The 15,880-nt window shown below is 44.4% G+C and overlaps 1 protein-coding gene across 1 annotated transcript; it reads left to right on the top strand.

Moving 5' to 3' along the window:
- Positions 1–164: 164 nt before the first annotated feature.
- KCTD6 (potassium channel tetramerization domain containing 6) lies at positions 165–15,643 on the top strand. Its single transcript, XM_069736643.1, has 4 exons — positions 165–285; positions 11,960–12,068; positions 13,069–13,185; positions 14,957–15,643. Exons 3-4 carry the CDS (start codon positions 13,090–13,092, stop codon positions 15,641–15,643), a joined length of 783 nt encoding a protein of 260 aa, XP_069592744.1. The 5' UTR covers positions 165–285; positions 11,960–12,068; positions 13,069–13,089.
- Positions 15,644–15,880: the final 237 nt, after the last annotated feature.

Genomic DNA, 15,880 nt, shown 5'->3' with positions numbered 1-15,880 from the left:
AATCACAAGTGAGATACGGTACAACGCCTCTATCGTGCCTTCGATTGAGTTATGGGGGCGTGGAAAAGAAATTGTTGCCATGCAACCTCCAATCACGGAACGGGAGTAGAAAAAAAAAGTGTACGGGAAGGAAAGAGGACCATTTGTATAATTCCCACGGATCTGTGGGAGGAGTCGCAGGCTGGCACTCCAGGCCTCGGATTTGGCGCTGTGCACATCGGGGTGATCGCAGAGCTGAGGATCTCCCTGCTGGGGACACATCACACCCGGGCAGACAGCGATCAGGTGAGGGCGGGGATGTGCGGCCTGGGGTGGCAGGCGGGGATGGGCTCCGATCGCACCACTGCTCTATTTCTATCATTGCGGATGGAGGCTGTCACCGCCTGCTGTAGTCACATCTGCCTGATATCAATCACACCACAATTCACATGATGCAACTGATCATTATGACCGATCTACACGATTATTATTGTACAATGTCCGTATATCTATGCCTGTGTCTCCTGCACATAGACCGCCATCATACCTGTCCTCCTGGCATCAATTACACCCCAGAGCTGCACTCACTATTCTGCTGGTGCAGTCACTGTGTACATACATTACATTACTGATCCTGAGTTACATCCTGTATTATACCCCAGAGCTGCACTCACTATTCTGCTGGAGCAGTCACTGTGTACATACATTACATTACTGATCCTGAGTTATATCCTGTATTATACTCCAGAGCTGCACTCACTATTCTGCTGGTGTAGTCACTGTGTACATACATTACATTACTGATCCTGAGTTACATCCTGTATTATACCCCAGAGCTGCACTCACTATTCTGCTGGTGCAGTCACTGTGTACATACATTACATTACTGATCCTGAGTTACATTCTGTATTATACCCCACAGCTGCACTCACTATTCTGCTGGTGCAGTCACTGTGTACATACATTACATTACTGATCCTGAGTTACATCCTGTATTATACCCCAGAGCTGCACTCACTATTCTGCTGGTGCAATCACTGTGTACATACATTACTGATCCTGAGTTACATTCTGTATTATACCCCAGAGCTGCACTCACTATTCTGCTGGTGCAGTCACTGTGTACATACATTACATTACTGATCCTGAGTTACATTCTGTATTATACCCCACAGCTGCACTCACTATTCTGCTGGTGCAGTCACTGTGTACATACATTACATTACTGATCCTGAGTTACATCCTTTATTATACTCCAGAGCTGCACTCCCTATTCTGCTGGTGCAGTCACTGTGTACATACATTACATTACTGATCCTGAGTCACATCCTGTATTATACCCCAGAGCTGCACTCACTATTCTGCTGGTGCAGTCACTGTGTACATACATTACATTACTGATCCTGAGTTACACCCTGTATAATACCCCACAGCTGCACTCACTATTCTGCTGGTGCAGTCACTGTGTACATACATTACATTACTGATCCTGAGTTACACCCTGTATAATACCCCAGAGCTGCACTCACTATTCTGCTGGTGCAGTCACTGTGTACATACATTACATTACTGATCCTGAGTTACACCCTGTATAATACCCCACAGCTGCACTCACTATTCTGCTGGTGCAGTCACTGTGTACATACATTACATTACTGATCCTGAGTTACATCCTGTATTATACCCCACAGCTGCACTCACTATTCTGCTGGTGCAGTCACTGTGTACATACATTACATTACTGATCCTGAGTTACATCCTGTATTATACCCCACAGCTGCACTCACTATTCTGCTGGTACAGTCACTGTGTACATACATTACATTACTGATCCTGAGTTACATTCTGTATTATACCCCACAGCTGCACTCACTATTCTGCTGGTGCAGTCACTGTGTACATACATTACATTACTGATCCTGAGTTACATCCTGTATTATACCCCAGAGCTGCACTCACTATTCTGCTGGTGCAGTCACTGTGTACATACATTACATTACTGATCCTGAGTTACATTCTGTATTATACCCCACAGCTGCACTCACTATTCTGCTGGTGCAGTCACTGTGTACATACATTACATTACTGATCCTGAGTTACATCCTGTATTATACCCCAGAGCTGCACTCACTATTCTGCTGGTGCAATCACTGTGTACATACATTACTGATCCTGAGTTACATTCTGTATTATACCCCAGAGCTGCACTCACTATTCTGCTGGTGCAGTCACTGTGTACATACATTACATTACTGATCCTGAGTTACATTCTGTATTATACCCCACAGCTGCACTCACTATTCTGCTGGTGCAGTCACTGTGTACATACATTACATTACTGATCCTGAGTTACATCCTTTATTATACTCCAGAGCTGCACTCCCTATTCTGCTGGTGCAGTCACTGTGTACATACATTACATTACTGATCCTGAGTCACATCCTGTATTATACCCCAGAGCTGCACTCACTATTCTGCTGGTGCAGTCACTGTGTACATACATTACATTACTGATCCTGAGTTACCTCATGTATAATACCCCACAGCTGCACTCACTATTCTGCTGGTGCAATCACTGTGTACATACATTACTGATCCTGAGTTACATTCTGTATTATACCCCACAGCTGCACTCACTATTCTGCTGGTGCAGTCACTGTGTACATATATTACATTACTGATCCTGAGTTACATTCTGTATTATACCCCACAGCTGCACTCACTATTCTGCTGGTGCAGTCACTGTGTACATACATTACATTACTGATCCTGAGTTACATCCTGTATTATACCCCAGAGCTGCACTCACTATTCTGCTGGTGCAATCACTGTGTACATACATTACTGATCCTGAGTTACATTCTGTATTATACCCCACAGCTGCACTCACTATTCTGCTGGTGCAGTCACTGTGTACATATATTACATTACTGATCCTGAGTTACATTCTGTATTATACCCCACAGCTGCACTCACTATTCTGCTGGTGCAGTCACTGTGTACATACATTACATTACTGATCCTGAGTTACATCCTGTATTATACCCCAGAGCTGCACTCACTATTCTGCTGGTGCAATCACTGTGTACATACATTACTGATCCTGAGTTACATTCTGTATTATACCCCACAGCTGCACTCACTATTCTGCTGGTGCAGTCACTATGTACATGCATTACTGATCCTGAGTTACATCCTGTATTATACTCTAGAGCTGCACTCACTATTCTGCTGGTGCAGTCACTGTGTACATACATTACATTACTGATCCTGAGTTACATCCTGTATTATACTCCAGAGCTGCACTCACTATTCTGCTGGTGCAGTCACTGTGTACATACATTACATTACTGATCCTGAGTCACATCCTGTATTATACCCCAGAGCTGCACTCACTATTCTGCTGGTGCAGTCACTGTGTACATACATTACATTACTGATCCTGAGTTACCTCATGTATTATACTCCAGAGCTGCACTCACTATTCTGCTGCTGCAGTCACTGTGTACATACATTACATTACTGATCCTGAGTTACACCCTGTATTATACCCCAGAGCTGCACTCACTATTCTGCTGGTGCAGTCACTGTGTACATACATTACATTACTGATCCTGAGTTACCTCCTGTATTATACCCCAGAGCTGCACTCACTATTCTGCTGGTGCAGTCACTGTGTACATACATTACATTACTGATCCTGAGTTACATCCTGTATTATACCCCAGAGCTGCACTCACTATTCTGCTGGTGCAGTCACTGTGTACATACATTACATTACTGATCCTGAGTTACCTCCTGTATTATACCCCAGAGCTGCACTCACTATTCTGCTGGTGCAGTCACTGTGTACATACATTACATTACTGATCCTGAGTTACACCCTGTATTATACTCCAGAGCTGCACTCACTATTCTGCTGGTGCAGTCACTGTGTACATACATTACATTACTGATCCTGAGTTACATTCTGTATTATACCCCACAGCTGCACTCACTATTCTGCTGGTGCAGTCACTGTGTACATATATTACATTACTGATCCTGAGTTACATTCTGTATTATACCCCACAGCTGCACTCACTATTCTGCTGGTGCAGTCACTGTGTACATACATTACATTACTGATCCTGAGTTACCTCATGTATTATACTCCAGAGCTGCACTCACTATTCTGCTGCTGCAGTCACTGTGTACATACATTACATTACTGATCCTGAGTTACACCCTGTATTATACCCCAGAGCTGCACTCACTATTCTGCTGGTGCAGTCACTGTGTACATACATTACATTACTGATCCTGAGTTACCTCCTGTATTATACCCCAGAGCTGCACTCACTATTCTGCTGGTGCAGTCACTGTGTACATACATTACATTACTGATCCTGAGTTACATCCTGTATTATACCCCAGAGCTGCACTCACTATTCTGCTGGTGCAGTCACTGTGTACATACATTACATTACTGATCCTGAGTTACCTCCTGTATTATACCCCAGAGCTGCACTCACTATTCTGCTGGTGCAGTCACTGTGTACATACATTACATTACTGATCCTGAGTTACACCCTGTATTATACTCCAGAGCTGCACTCACTATTCTGCTGGTGCAGTCACTGTGTACATACATTACATTACTGATCCTGAGTTACATCCTGTATTATACCCCAGAGCTGCACTCACTATTCTGCTGGTGCAGTCACTGTGTACATACATTACATTACTGATCCTGAGTTACCTCCTGTATTATACCCCAGAGCTGCACTCACTATTCTGCTGGTGCAGTCACTGTGTACATACATTACATTACTGATCCTGAGTTACACCCTGTATTATACCCCAGAGCTGCACTCACTATTCTGCTGGTGCAGTCACTGTGTACATACATTACATTACTGATCCTGAGTTACCTCCTGTATTATACCCCAGAGCTGCACTCACTATTCTGCTGGTGCAGTCACTGTGTACATACATTACATTACTGATCCTGAGTTACATCCTGTATTATACCCCAGAGCTGCACTCACTATTCTGCTGGTGCAGTCACTGTGTACATACATTACATTACTGATCCTGAGTTACCTCCTGTATTATACCCCAGAGCTGCACTCACTATTCTGCTGGTGCAGTCACTGTGTACATACATTACATTACTGATCCTGAGTTACACCCTGTATTATACTCCAGAGCTGCACTCACTATTCTGCTGGTGCAGTCACTGTGTACATACATTACTGATCCTGAGTTACATCCTGTATTATACTCCAGAGCTGCACTCACTATACTGCTGGTGCAGTCACTGTGTACATACATTACATTACTGATCCTGAGTTACACCCTGTATTATACTCCAGAGCTGCACTCACTATTCTGCTGGTGCAGTCACTGTGTACATACATTACATTACTGATCCTGAGTTACATCCTGTATTATACTCCAGAGCTGCACTCACTGTTCTGCTGGTGCAGTCACTATGTACATACATTACTGATCCCGAGTTACATCCTGTATTATACCCCAGAGCTGCACTCACTATTCTGCTGATGCAGTCACTGTGTACATACATTACATTACTGATCCTGAGTTACATCCTGTATTATACCCCAGAGCTGCATTCACTATTCTGCTGGTGCAGTCACTATGTACATACATTACATTACTGATCCTGAGTTACATCCTGTATTATACTCCAGAGGTGCACTCACTATTCTGCTGGTGCAGTCACTGTGTAGATATATTACATTACTGATCCCGAGTTACATCCCGTATTATACCCCAGAGCTGCATTCACTATTCTGCTGGTGCAGTCACTATGTACATACATTACATTACTGATCCTGAGTTACATCCTGTATTATACTCCAGAGGTGCACTCACTATTCTGCTGATGCAGTCACTGTGTACATACATTACATTACTGATCCCGAGTTACATCCCGTATTATACCCCAGAGCTGCATTCACTATTCTGCTGGTGCAGTCACTGTGTACATACATTACATTACTGATCCTGAGTTACCTCCTGTATTATACCCCAGAGCTGCACTCACTATTCTGCTGGTGCAGTCACTGTGTACATACATTACATTACTGATCCTGAGTTACACCCTGTATTATACTCCAGAGCTGCACTCACTATTCTGCTGGTGCAGTCACTATGTACATACATTACATTACTGATCCTGAGTTACATCCTGTATTATACCCCAGAGCTGCGCTCACTATTCTGCTGGTGCAGTCACTGTGTACATACATTACGTTACTGATCCTTCCTGAGTTACATCCTGTATTATACTCCACAGCTGCACTCACTATTCTGCTGGTGCAGTCACTGTGTGCATACATTACATTACTGATCCTGAGTTACATTCTGTATTATACCCCACAGCTGCACTCACTATTCTGCTGGTGCAGTCACTGTGTACATACATTACATTACTGATCCTGAGTTACCTCATGTATAATACCCCACAGCTGCACTCACTATTCTGCTGGTGCAGTCACTGTGTACATACGTTACATTACTGATACTGAGTTACCTCATGTATTATACTCCAGAGCTGCACTCACTATTCTGCTGCTGCAGTCACTGTGTACATACATTACATTACTGATCCTGAGTCACATCCTGTATTATACCCCAGAGCTGCACTCACTATTCTGCTGGTGCAGTCACTGTGTACATACATTACATTACTGATCCTGAGTTACACCCTGTATTATACCCCAGAGCTGCACTCACTATTCTGCTGGTGCAGTCACTGTGTACATACATTACATTACTGATCCTGAGTTACCTCCTGTATTATACCCCAGAGCTGCACTCACTATTCTGCTGGTGCAGTCACTGTGTACATACATTACATTACTGATCCTGAGTTACATCCTGTATTATACCCCAGAGCTGCACTCACTATTCTGCTGGTGCAGTCACTGTGTACATACATTACATTACTGATCCTGAGTTACCTCCTGTATTATACCCCAGAGCTGCACTCACTATTCTGCTGGTGCAGTCACTGTGTACATGCATTACATTACTGATCCTGAGTTACACCCTGTATTATACTCCAGAGCTGCACTCACTATTCTGCTGGTGCAGTCACTGTGTACATACATTACTGATCCTGAGTTACATCCTGTATTATACTCCAGAGCTGCACTCACTATTCTGCTGGTGCAGTCACTGTGTACATACATTACATTACTGATCCTGAGTTACACCCTGTATTATACTCCAGAGCTGCACTCACTATTCTGCTGGTGCAGTCACTGTGTACATACATTACATTACTGATCCTGAGTTACATCCTGTATTATACTCCAGAGCTGCACTCACTGTTCTGCTGGTGCAGTCACTATGTACATACATTACTGATCCCGAGTTACATCCTGTATTATACCCCAGAGCTGCACTCACTATTCTGCTGATGCAGTCACTGTGTACATACATTACATTACTGATCCTGAGTTACATCCTGTATTATACCCCAGAGCTGCATTCACTATTCTGCTGGTGCAGTCACTATGTACATACATTACATTACTGATCCTGAGTTACATCCTGTATTATACTCCAGAGGTGCACTCACTATTCTGCTGGTGCAGTCACTGTGTACATATATTACATTACTGATCCCGAGTTACATCCCGTATTATACCCCAGAGCTGCATTCACTATTCTGCTGGTGCAGTCACTATGTACATACATTACATTACTGATCCTTCCTGAGTTACATCCTGTATTATACTCCACAGCTGCACTCACTATTCTGCTGGTGCAGTCACTGTGTACATACATTACATTACTGATCCTGAGTTACATCCTGTATTATACCCCAGAGCTGCACTCACTATTCTGCTGGTGCAGTCACTGTGTACATACATTACTGATCCTGAGTTACATCCTGTATTATACCGCAGAGCTGCACTCACTATTCTGCTGGTGCAGTCACTGTGTACATACATTACATTACTGATCCTGAGTTACATCCTGTATTATACTCCACAGCTGCACTCACTATTCTGCTGGTGCAGTCACTGTGTACATACATTACATTACTGATCCTGAGTTACATCCTGTATTATACCCCAGAGCTGCGCTCACTATTCTGCTGGTGCAGTCACTGTGTACATACATTACATTACTGATCCTTCCTGAGTTACATCCTGTATTATACTCCACAGCTGCACTCACTATTCTGCTGGTGCAGTCACTGTGTACATACATTACATTACTGATCCTGAGTTACATCCTGTATTATACTCCACAGCTGCACTCACTATTCTGCTGGTGCAGTCACTGTGTACATACATTACATTACTGACCCTGAGTTACATCCTGTATTATACCCCAGAGCTGCACTCACTATTCTGCTGGTGCAGTCACTGTGTACATACATTACATTACTGATCCCGAGTTACATCCCGTATTATACCCCAGAGCTGCATTCACTATTCTGCTGGTGCAGTCACTATGTACATACATTACATTACTGATCCCGAGTTACATCCTGTATTATACCCCAGAGCTGCATTCACTATTCTGCTGGTGCAGTCACTGAGTACATACATTACATTACTGACCCTGAGTTACATCCTGTATTATACCCCAGAGCTGCACTCACTATTCTGCTGGTGCAGTCACTGTGTACATACATTACATTACTGATCCCGAGTTACATCCCGTATTATACCCCAGAGCTGCATTCACTGTTCTGCTGGTGCAGTCACTATGTACATACATTACTGATCCCGAGTTACATCCTGTATTATACCCCAGAGCTGCACTCACTATTCTGCTGATGCAGTCACTGTGTACATACATTACATTACTGATCCTGAGTTACATCCTGTATTATACTCCAGAGCTGCACTCACTATTCTGCTGGTGCAGTCACTGTGTACATACATTACATTACTGATCCCGAGTTACATCCTGTATTATACCCCAGAGCTGCACTCACTATTCTGCTGGTGCAGTCACTGTGTACATACATTACATTACTGATCCTGAGTTACATCCTGTATTATACTCCAGAGCTGCACTCACTATTCTGCTGGTGCAGTCACTGTGTACATACATTACATTACTGATCCTGAGTTACATCCTGTATTATACCCCAGAGCTGCACTCACTATTCTGCTGGAGCAGTCACTGTGTACATACATTACATTACTGATCCTGAGTTACATCCTGTATTATACTCCAGAGCTGCACTCACTATTCTGCTGGAGCAGTCACTGTGTACATACATTACAATACTGATCCTGAGTTACATCCTGTATTATACTCCAGAGCTGCACTCACTATTCTGCTGGTGCAGTCACTGTGTACATACATTACATTACTGATCCTGAGTTACATCCTGTATTATACCCCAGAGCTGCACTCACTATTCTGCTGGAGCAGTCACTGTGTACATACATTACATTACTGATCCTGAGTTACATCCTGTATTATACTCCAGAGCTGCACTCACTATTCTGCTGGTGCAGTCACTGTGTACATACATTACATTACTGATCCTGAGTTACATCCTGTATTATACCCCAGAGCTGCACTCACTATTCTGCTGGTGCAGTCACTGTGTACATACATTACATTACTGATCCTGAGTTACATCCTGTATTATACTCCAGAGCTGCACTCACTATTCTGCTGGTGCAGTCACTGTGTACATACATTACATTACTGATCCTGAGTTACATCCTGTATTATACCCCAGAGCTGCACTCACTATTCTGCTGGTGCAGTCACTGTGTACATACATTACATTACTGATCCTGAGTTACATCCTGTATTATACTCCAGAGCTGCACTCACTATTCTGCTGGTGCAGTCACTGTGTACATACATTACATTACTGATCCTGAGTTACATCCTGTATTATACCCCAGAGCTGCACTCACTATTCTGCTGGTGCAGTCACTGTGTACATACATTACATTACTGATCCTGAGTTACATCCTGTATTATACTCCAGAGCTGCACTCACTATTCTGCTGGTGCAGTCACTGTGTACATACATTACATTACTGATCCTGAGTTACATCCTGTATTATACCCCAGAGCTGCACTCACTATTCTGCTGGTGCAGTCACTGTGTACATACATTACATTACTGATCCTGAGTTACATCCTGTATTATACCCCAGAGCTGCACTCACTATTCTGCTGGTGCAGTCACTGTGTACATACATTACATTACTGATCCTGAGTTACATCCTGTATTATACCCCAGAGCTGCACTCACTATTCTGCTGGTGCAGTCACTGTGTACATACATTACATTACTGATCCTGAGTTACATCCTGTATTATACTCCAGAGCTGCACTCACTATTCTGCTGGTGCAGTCACTGTGTACATACATTACATTACTGATCCTGAGTTACATCCTGTATTATACCCCAGAGCTGCACTCACTATTCTGCTGGTGCAGTCACTGTGTACATACATTACATTACTGATCCTGAGTTACATCCTGTATTATACTCCAGAGCTGCACTCACTATTCTGCTGGTGCAGTCACTGTGTACATACATTACATTACTGATCCTGAGTTACATCCTGTATTATACCCCAGAGCTGCACTCACTATTCTGCTGGTGCAGTCACTGTGTACATACATTACATTACTGATCCTGAGTTACATCCTGTATTATACTCCAGAGCTGCACTCACTATTCTGCTGGTGCAGTCACTGTGTACATACATTACATTACTGATCCTGAGTTACATCCTGTATTATACCCCAGAGCTGCACTCACTATTCTGCTGGTGCAGTCACTGTGTACATACATTACATTACTGATCCTGAGTTACATCCTGTATTATACCCCAGAGCTGCACTCACTATTCTGCTGGTGCAGTCACTGTGTACATACATTACATTACTGATCCTGAGTTACATCCTGTATTATACCCCAGAGCTGCACTCACTATTCTGCTGGTGCAGTCACTGTGTACATACATTACATTACTGATCCTGAGTTACATCCTGTATTATACCCCAGAGATGCACTCACTATTCTGCTGGTGCAGTCACTGTGTACATACATTACATTACTGATCCCAAGTTACATCCCGTATTATACCCCAGAGCTGCACTCACTATTCTGCTGGTGCAGTCACTGTGTACATACATTGCTGATCCTCTGAGGAAGGCCTGTTTTTACTGGGTCTGAAGCGCGTCAGGCCTATGGGGGGTTCCTATGTTGTTGTTTTTTATCGCTGAATATTTCTAAATAAAGAAAGACTTTTTTACTGAAAAACGATTCCTTTGCCAGAAGTCTTATATTTCTATTTTGCCAGTAAAGGTAACAAGTGCCACAAGACAAGAATGAAATGTTTTGGGGTTTTTTTTTGTTTGTTCTTTTAATATAACTATGAAAAATAGGAGTAACACCAAACTAGGATTATGGCCTAAATTCAAGATTTCCGTTAATTTGAAGAATGTTTTCTTAAAGGGGTCATCCACTCTGTTCATATGTAACTTTCTTTTACCTGGTGTAAATGGCGCTGTTCTCCTGAATACGGCGTCATTTTTTTTTTTTTTTTGTTCCTGCCCCTCTCTGTTCCTGAGATACGACCTCTTCTTCCCTGCTTGTAAATCTTGTCTTGTTAGCCAAATGGGGGTCGTCGTCAAGAAGAAGAGTTGATGACCACACCCACTTGGTAAAAAGGGCTACATTTCTAAAGAATGCAGATGGGGCCGTATCTAGGGAACGCAGAGGCGCAGGAAGAAAAGAAGAACAACGCCGGATTCAGGAGAACGGCGGCTTTTACTCCAGGTAATAAATGATTTATGGCAAATGTTAGGTTCCTCTTTAACTCGGTGATAGGAGGAGACTGCACCTGCACGGTTTTCAGAGCATGAAATGGATGACTGCCCAGCTGGAAGGGTCCTGCTCCTGCCGGCAGAGATGTCCGTGGTCTGAACCTCCTGCTCCATCACTTCCACCTTTTTATTCCAGGTTTCCATCCTTCTGTGATATCTGGATCAACGCGTTCGTCCGGACGAGGACTGATGCACTGGACTGGACGGACGTCGTGAGAAAACCCTGCAAATAATTACTGCACTCGGTGATACCCTATGGTTTTTTTTTATCTTTGTATTTGTTTTACTTTTGGGGATTTTTTTTTTTTTTTAATTTTATAATGTAATTTTTTTTTTTTACTTTAATGCATGTATTTTAGGTTAAAATCGTGTTTGCTATTGGGCTTCATTAGAAATGTTGCACTTTTGCCTTCCATAGCCTTCCTGTAGCAGAATGAGTTAACGGAGAATCATTCAGCGAGCTCATTCTAAGGGCTCATGCGGACGTCCGTGGATCTCGGCCTGAGCATAGACTGCAAGGCCTGGACTGGTCACGAGTGTCACCACCTCCTAGAAATATATGAAGCTGTCATACTCGGGATAGGAGACCCGCGGCCAGGCAGTGGTTCATGCTCGGACCGAGATCCGCTGACTTTAGAGTGAGCTCACTGAAGGATTCTCCATTAACTCAGTCAGCAGCCGGCAATAGACAGTGTAGCATTGATGACTTCATAAGCCCCGTTCAGAGAGTTTATACCTCCTTCTAATGATTCATGTCCACAGGAAGCTGGCGCTGCACTTCGTGGTTATGAATCAATTGAGAGAAACCCCTAATAAGAAAGATAAGATTTATTAACTCGCTTATCAGAACAAGCTCACTGAAGGATTCTCCATTAACTCAGCAGCCGGCAATAGACAGTGTAGCATTGATGACTTTATAAGCCCCGTACAGAGAGTTTATACCTCCTTCTAATGACTTATGTCCACAGGAAGCTGGCGCTGCACTTCGTTGTTATGAATCAGCTGAGAGAAGCCCAGAATAAGAAAGATAAGAGTTATTAATTCGCTTATAAGAACAAGCTCACTGAACGATTCTTATTTAGCTCATTCTACAATCAACAGTAGACACTGCAAAAAAAAAAAAAGATTTATTCTTTTTTTTTTTTTTGCCAAAAATGCATCCACCTCCTTTTCCCCCTCGAAGATGTCTACAGATTTTAAGACTGTAATGATTCTAATGTGGAAATCCTTTGATGTGTTTTGCAGGCGCAGGACTCCGATCGGTGTATGCATTCCTCAGCATTCAAGCGTCGGGTTCATTCCAAGCATCAGTCATTTGATCAAATGGATAATGGAGACTGGGGATACTTGGGGCGGAACGAAGTAAGTGAAGACTGTTCCCGGCTGTGAAATGCTGTGTGTGCAGGTGACGCCCTTTAGAGGAAAGTCAGATAAACGTGTTGAATTTGGCAGGACGCACTGACCATATAACGAGTATGATGACGTCCTGATTCTTCCCAATGGCAGATCCCAGGGATTGGGCATGTTGAACTTTGATATGCCCGATTCTTTTTTTCTTTTGTTTCTGTAGGGATACAAGTCTCCTCCAGACATTTTTTTGTTTCTTCTTCTCACTTACAGCACAGGCTTGGCCATCCATGTTTATAACCAGAGGGAGTGGGCCAGGATTTCCTATACCGTCACTATTTAACGGGGTTTTCCAAGACTTTGATATTGCTAGTCTATGCTTAGGAGGGGTCATCCATATTGGTGGGGGTTTGACACTTGGCCGCCGCAGTGATCTGATGTTTGCAGCTTCCACCGCACCGTACACTGTGTAGGGGCAATATTCGGTGTTGTGAATTCTGTTGTCGAGCTCCCTCCTGTGGTCGTGAATGGTACTTCGGCGAGTTCTGTCCATGGACTCCCTCTGGTGGCTGTGAGTGAAGCTGCTGCTTCTGAGGCTCCTTACACAGGTGACGTGGTTTATCCTTTGGTTGGCTGCTCTATTTATCTCCTCTCAGATCGTTACTCCATGCCAGCTGTCAATGTTTTTGCATTGGTTCAGTTCGCTCCTGGATCTCTCTGGTGACCTGCCTTCTCCTGCATTAGCTTAGTTCCCGATAGTCTTTATTTGTTCACTGTTTTCTTGTCCAGCTGGTTATCATGATTTTGTCTTGCTAGCTGGAAGCTCTGGGATGCAGAGTGGCCCCTCCTCACCGTGAGTCGGTGCGGAGGTCTTTTTTGCACACTCTGCGTGGTCTTTTGTAGTTTTTTGTGCTGATCGCAAAGTTACCTTTCCTATCCTCTGTCTATTTAGTAAGTCTGGCCTCCCTTTGCTGAAACTTGTTTCATTTCTGCGTTTGTGACTTTCATCTTTAATCACAGTCAATATATGTGGGGGGCTTCCTTTACCTTTGGGGAATTTCTCTGAGGCAAGGTAGACTTTATTTTCTATCTCTAGGGCTAGATAGTTCTTAGGCTGTGACGAGGCGCCTAGGTCTGGTCAGGAGCGCTCCACGGCTATTTCTAGTGTGTGTGATAGGATTAGGGCTTGCGGTCAGCAGAGCTCCCACATCCCAGAGCTCGTCCTGTATGAGGTTTAACTATCAGGTCATTCCGGGTGCTCCTAACCACCAGGTCATAACAATTCGGGTACCGTAGCTCAGTTCACATTCACTTAAATAGGAGCTGAGCTCCAGTACCAGAAAACAACCACTGTGCTGTGTATGGGTCTGAGGGGTCCCGGCTCCTTACAGTGGGTACATCCGACCACCTTGGAGCTGTAAGCTTCTGATCGTCGGTGACACCGAGTGTCAGGACCCAACCGTCATCAGTAAAGTTGGTGCAGGACCAGGTCCCTCGGAGACACTGGTAATCTGTGGTCACTGTACGGGACCCCCAAGAACTTCCGCCTACCTCCCGGCTCTTGACTTGATTCGCCATCCTGGCACGATGTCACATGTACGTCATACCAGGCTGGCTAGTCAATAGAAGAGCCGCGGATCCCGGGAGATTCTCACCGTTGGATCTGGTCCTGCAAATCGATTTGCACCAACTCTAGTTATTAGTATGGAAGTCCTGGAAACCCCTTTAAGACTCCAATAGGTTTTTATTGCTGTGAGCCTTTAAATAATGTCATTCTGTCTCTTAGATGACCGATCCCGTCACACTGAATGTCGGGGGCCACGTGTACACCACCTCACTCTCAACACTGACCCGTTATCCGGATTCCATGTTGGGCGCGATGTTCCGCGGCGACTTCCCCACCGCCAGGGACTCCCAGGGCAATTACTTCATTGACCGCGATGGATCCCTTTTCCGCTACGTCCTGAACTTCCTCCGGACGTCAGAACTCACTCTGCCCGTAGACTTCAAAGAGTTCGATCTGCTGCGGAAAGAAGCCGATTTCTTCCAGATCGAACCCTTAATACAATGCCTCAATGACCCCAAACCTTTGTACCCCACGGACACTTTTGAAGAAGTGGTGGAACTGTCCAGCACGAGGAAACTGTCCAAGTATTCCAACCCGGTGGCCGTAATCATCACCCAGCTGACGATCACCACCAAGGTGCACGCGTTACTGGAGGGCATCGCCAACCATTTCACTAAATGGAATAAGCACATGATGGACACTCGGGATTGCCAGGTCTCGTTTACTTTCGGGCCGTGCGACTACCACCAGGAGGTCTCCCTAAGGGTCCACCTGATGGAGTATATCACAAAGCAAGGTTTCACAATCCGGAACACGCGGGTGCACCACATGAGCGAGCGGGCCAACGAGAACACGGTGGAGCACAACTGGACTTTTTGCAGACTAGCGAGGAAGACGGATGACTGATGCGGGCTCCCCGATGACCCGTCCGCGCCTGCGCACATCCCTATTTATTAACTGGATCGCCTCGCTAACGTAACTCCTCCATCGTCCTGTTCCCCAGCACGTATGCATGTGCCCAGACATGGAGGAACTTCCATGCTTCCACATTGGCTTCCGACCCGAAATGCACATTACCCTCCTCCACCCCCTAATACTGATATGTGAACCCTCACGTTGGTAACGCGGGCCGATGATTAGTGC

The sequence above is a fragment of the Ranitomeya imitator genome, chromosome 8 (genome assembly GCF_032444005.1).
Source record: "Ranitomeya imitator isolate aRanImi1 chromosome 8, aRanImi1.pri, whole genome shotgun sequence".
NCBI classification, from domain to species: domain Eukaryota; kingdom Metazoa; phylum Chordata; class Amphibia; order Anura; family Dendrobatidae; genus Ranitomeya; species Ranitomeya imitator.
Note: the sequence above shows the minus strand (reverse complement) of the source record. Positions and strands in the feature narration are given on the sequence as shown.

What these genes read in the sequence shown, in the direction of transcription:
- KCTD6 (XM_069736643.1), top strand. Translation starts at nt 13,090, where the DNA reads ATGCATTCCTCAGCATTCAAGCGTCGGGTTCATTCCAAGCATCAGTCA. An exon ending in GATACTTGGGGCGGAACGAA is followed by an intron (nt 13,186 to 14,956) that starts GTAAGTGAAGAC and finishes TCTGTCTCTTAG; the next exon opens with ATGACCGATCCCGTCACACT.